The sequence below is a fragment of the Austrofundulus limnaeus genome, unplaced genomic scaffold, assembly GCF_001266775.1.
Source record: "Austrofundulus limnaeus strain Quisiro unplaced genomic scaffold, Austrofundulus_limnaeus-1.0 Scaffold30, whole genome shotgun sequence".
Lineage (NCBI taxonomy): Eukaryota > Metazoa > Chordata > Actinopteri > Cyprinodontiformes > Rivulidae > Austrofundulus > Austrofundulus limnaeus.
Genome location: NW_013952432.1, coordinates 1,204,793 through 1,208,640, shown reverse-complemented (window position 1 = coordinate 1,208,640; position 3,848 = coordinate 1,204,793). Strand labels below are relative to the sequence as shown.

At 35.4% G+C, this 3,848-nt stretch overlaps 1 protein-coding gene across 1 annotated transcript; it reads left to right on the top strand.

Moving 5' to 3' along the window:
• The first annotated feature begins 1,433 nt into the window (after positions 1–1,433).
• On the top strand, positions 1,434–2,727 carry LOC106515514 (C-C motif chemokine 25). The gene is made up of 4 exons (XM_014005353.1): positions 1,434–1,530; positions 1,704–1,806; positions 2,066–2,155; positions 2,240–2,727. Exons 1-4 carry the CDS (start codon positions 1,449–1,451, stop codon positions 2,262–2,264), a joined length of 300 nt encoding a protein of 99 aa, XP_013860807.1. The 5' UTR covers positions 1,434–1,448; the 3' UTR covers positions 2,265–2,727.
• Positions 2,728–3,848: the final 1,121 nt, after the last annotated feature.

The window sequence follows — 3,848 nt, the reverse complement described above, 5'->3', positions numbered from 1 at the left end:
TATTCTATTCTATTCTATTCTATTCTATTCTATTCTATTCTATTCTATTCTATTCTATTCTGAATGCTCTGTCAACCCTGAATGATCAAAAGCATAACAGTGCATGGTCAGCTTCAAATATCCTATGCTGCCTTAGTTCTTATAATCTGCACTGAGACAGGAAAAAAGGCTTCTCAGGTCATTTTTGAAAGTTTTATTTTAGGACAGGAGATTTAGTTTTCATTTGACTAATATTTWATCTCATGATGCAACAGGTCCACATTGAAATAATATCTTTTTATAGCGGTACAAAAGTCAGAACAATGCAGATGGGARGAACGGCTCTTTGAGAGGATCTGGATCTTGAWGATCTGTTTGTTTCARAGAGCTTTTTGATTTTGAACAAGTAACGCCATCACTTAAGGACATAGGATGTGGGCGGAACCATGTGGAAACCCACTGTCTCTTTCCCCCTATGCTCCACCCCTCTGCTTATTTTCTTGAAAAAAGAAATGGTGGAGCCATTGTCTCTGTGGTTATGAAGGAAACAAAAAAAATGTTACCAAGTTTAAATAACTAATGGCTCTTTACTGCATTCCTATCATTTGTTGTAAAATGCTGTTTAAATTATTTGTATTGTTTGCGAACGTCACATCTCCACTGCTAACCACTAGAATTTTAAGATCCTCAAATATGATAAGGTTCGAGTGGCTTACAGCAAATTCTATTGGAGGTTTGTGCTGATGTCACACATAAAGTGGTTGAGAWAATAGACAACAAATTCCTCACAAATTACAAAGTGCATTGTACTTTTACTCTTATAGTCTTAGCAATGGAGTATGTTTAAAATTGTACTTACAGGTTGTGACTACAGCAATTATGTAATTAGCTGTGGTTTGCTTCTGCTTTTTTGAACCCCCCTTGAAGTTTTATTGTGGACGTTAAAGCAACATGCGTCTGCACAGACCATCACAAAACAAAGGACATGCTTCAAAGCCACACTTACAGAAATGGTGTGTACAAAAATACAATCTGAAAGTGACAGACAGCTGTCTTTGAAAACTGTGYCTTTTATCATCACAGATGCAGTTTTCAAAGAACCTTAAACTGAAAAATCTGTTACAGAAAGTAAGTGCTGTGCAGTTAAGAAATTAATCAAAACTAAACTTGACACGCATATTAGCTCAAGTGTGAAAGCTCTCTTAAGAATGAAAGTTATGAGCTCGGACTAGTTTGACATTTATTTTTACAGCCAGTTTCCTTCTTCGCATMCCAGCAGTCAGGTGCACCTTGCCCTATTTCCTAGTTAAAATGAACAGCAACACATGGTTTGCTACATCCCGCCCATTTGGAAAATCCAAATACACCTTACTTAAAGAGGATGTCCTGAGAGGCGTTAGTGACTCTCTGAAATCCTGCAGACAGGTTGCGTTGTTTCAGCTTCATTCAGAGAAGACAGCTGAGTGAGAATGGCAAGCAGCAAAGTTTGTCTGGTGGCAGCCCTGAGCTGCTTCCTTTTATTTACTGTCTTTTACAACAGCACAGAGTCAGGTGAGTTTATCACATTTTTAACATGTCTTTTTTGTAGATTGATGTTGACTGTCTGCAAATTATACAATTGTGTGCATTTTATCAAAGCAAAAATAAGTAATAAAAAACGTATTAATTAATGAATTAATTAATTAGTTCATTAATTAATTCATTCATTTATTTTGTCTTTACAGCCAGCTGCTGTATGAGTTACTCAAAACGCCAACCATCCTTGAATAGGATTTTGGGCTACAACATTCAGCCCATCACTGGATCCTGTGACATCAGAGCCATCATGTGAGTTAACAGTTCTTGTTGAGGCGATTTCAAAATCTCAAGTCAGTGAAGGTATGTTTTTAAAACAATAGTATTTATTTTCAAAACTTTTGTAATACATTTGCAAAACACTAAAGTCCACACTAAGGTTTAAAATGCATATTAAAAAAATAAAAATTAAACTGACCTAACATGTCGGATTTGCAATAATGAGTGGAAACATCATTGCTGAAACATGAGTGGGATAAAAATGCTCACCAGAAATCACTGTTTTCTGCAGTTTTTTCTATAAGGACAAACAACAAAGAAACAGGTTTTTGTGTGCAAAACCTTCAAAACCATGGACCATGATGGCAATGAAGCATGTCGAGTGGGTATTTTAAACATTAACTTCTCATGTGTCTTTTTGATGCCGTTACACTCAGATGCTCACCAACCCCCCTGTTGTTTGCAGTGACAGGAGGAGGAAACTTGATTAGATCCTTCAGAAGAAACCATTCAGCCCTGTCTGCAAAAGCCTGGTGAAGACATCAGCACTGCAAATTTTAGTCTGTCAGAGAAGATTATAGACGATACATGTACAACCTCTCATTCTGCTCTGGCTGTATGAATGTATGACTTTTTCTTATATCTATTCTGTTTTATAAACAGTACAGTGTGGTATTCTTAATACGCAAAAAACTTGTAATTAATACTTGTGTTTCTTTAACAAAAAATATATTTTAAGACTATTGTGACTCAGAACATTTGAAAATTGTTTTGCATCTACCAGTGTAATTAATCTTTGCTGTTGTTGCTCAAATGTACATTATGAACTATTTTGTCAAAATATAAATGCAATTCTTTTTCACTTTAAAGTCAACAATCCTTCAGTCAATCCCAATCCCAAATCAAGGAGGATGAACAATCCCAAACAGTCCTTGTTGGTGGTATGCTGACATTACCCTGTATACAGTGGTTCTTGATACATCACAAAGACTTGCTGTCTTGGTCACAGATGCTCCAGCAAGACGTGCACCAACAATTTGTCCTCTTTTGAACTCTGGTATGTCACCCATAATGTTGTGTGCATTGCAATATTTGGAGGAAAACTGTGCTCTTACCCTGCTAATTGAACCTTCACACTCTGCTCTTACTGGTGCAATGTGAAAATAATGAAGACTGACCACCAGGCTGGTCCAACTTAGCCGTGAAACCTCCCACACTAAAATGACAGCTGTTTCAGTTTCATTGTCTAACCCCTGTATATGTGCATGTGTGATATAATATTTTTTTATACAGAACATTGTAATGAAAGGAAAAAGAAATGACAACAAATGGAATGCGCAAATGGAAGGCAATAACATCATACTTGTTTGATTTACACAATTTTTGCAAAAAAACAAACAAAAAAACAAATAATCCTGTTAATTATAAAATACTAAAATGCACAAAACTTGGTTAAAATGCAACATTTAAGATGGGGTTTTATGCAAAGTTTATTTTTTTGGAGCTTTATATCATATTATAATGTCTTTACCTCATGAAAAAAATAAAAATACCAGAGTGTTTCTTTGATTCATTCATGTATGTTTGAGAAATCCTTGAATCTCTTGTGGTAGACGTGAAGCTGCACTTGCTGGTACAAAACCTTGCCTGTTTGTACAAAGCTTCTCCCTGAAGCTCAGTCTGCAACAGAACTCCCGCTCCTCTACCCCTTCCCCTGAAGCATAGCTGTGAAGATGTCCTGAATTGGGAGTATCAAAAATAATAGGATGCTCTTATAGAGACAGAGGCCAATTTGAAGATGTCAAAATAAGTTATGATGCAAAATTTAAATAATAAAAATGAAAATTTTAGACATGTACAAAGGTGTATACACTCTAAAAACAGACATGTTGGATTTACTTAACCATGTTATATTAAGTGAGTCCACTCAGCTAAGCTGAGTAAATGTAAATCATCTTCCAAATTTACTTTAAATGAAAATATGAAAGATTCTTTACGTTTGCTCAATTCATTTGTGCAGAACTACTTGATATAACTTGGATAAATAAATCCAACATATCTGCTTTATATATATA

What these genes read in the sequence shown, in the direction of transcription:
- LOC106515514 (XM_014005353.1), top strand. Translation starts at nt 1,449, where the DNA reads ATGGCAAGCAGCAAAGTTTGTCTGGTGGCAGCCCTGAGCTGCTTCCTT. An exon ending in TTACAACAGCACAGAGTCAG is followed by an intron (nt 1,531 to 1,703) that starts GTGAGTTTATCA and finishes TTGTCTTTACAG; the next exon opens with CCAGCTGCTGTATGAGTTAC. An exon ending in TGTGACATCAGAGCCATCAT is followed by an intron (nt 1,807 to 2,065) that starts GTGAGTTAACAG and finishes TGTTTTCTGCAG; the next exon opens with TTTTTTCTATAAGGACAAAC.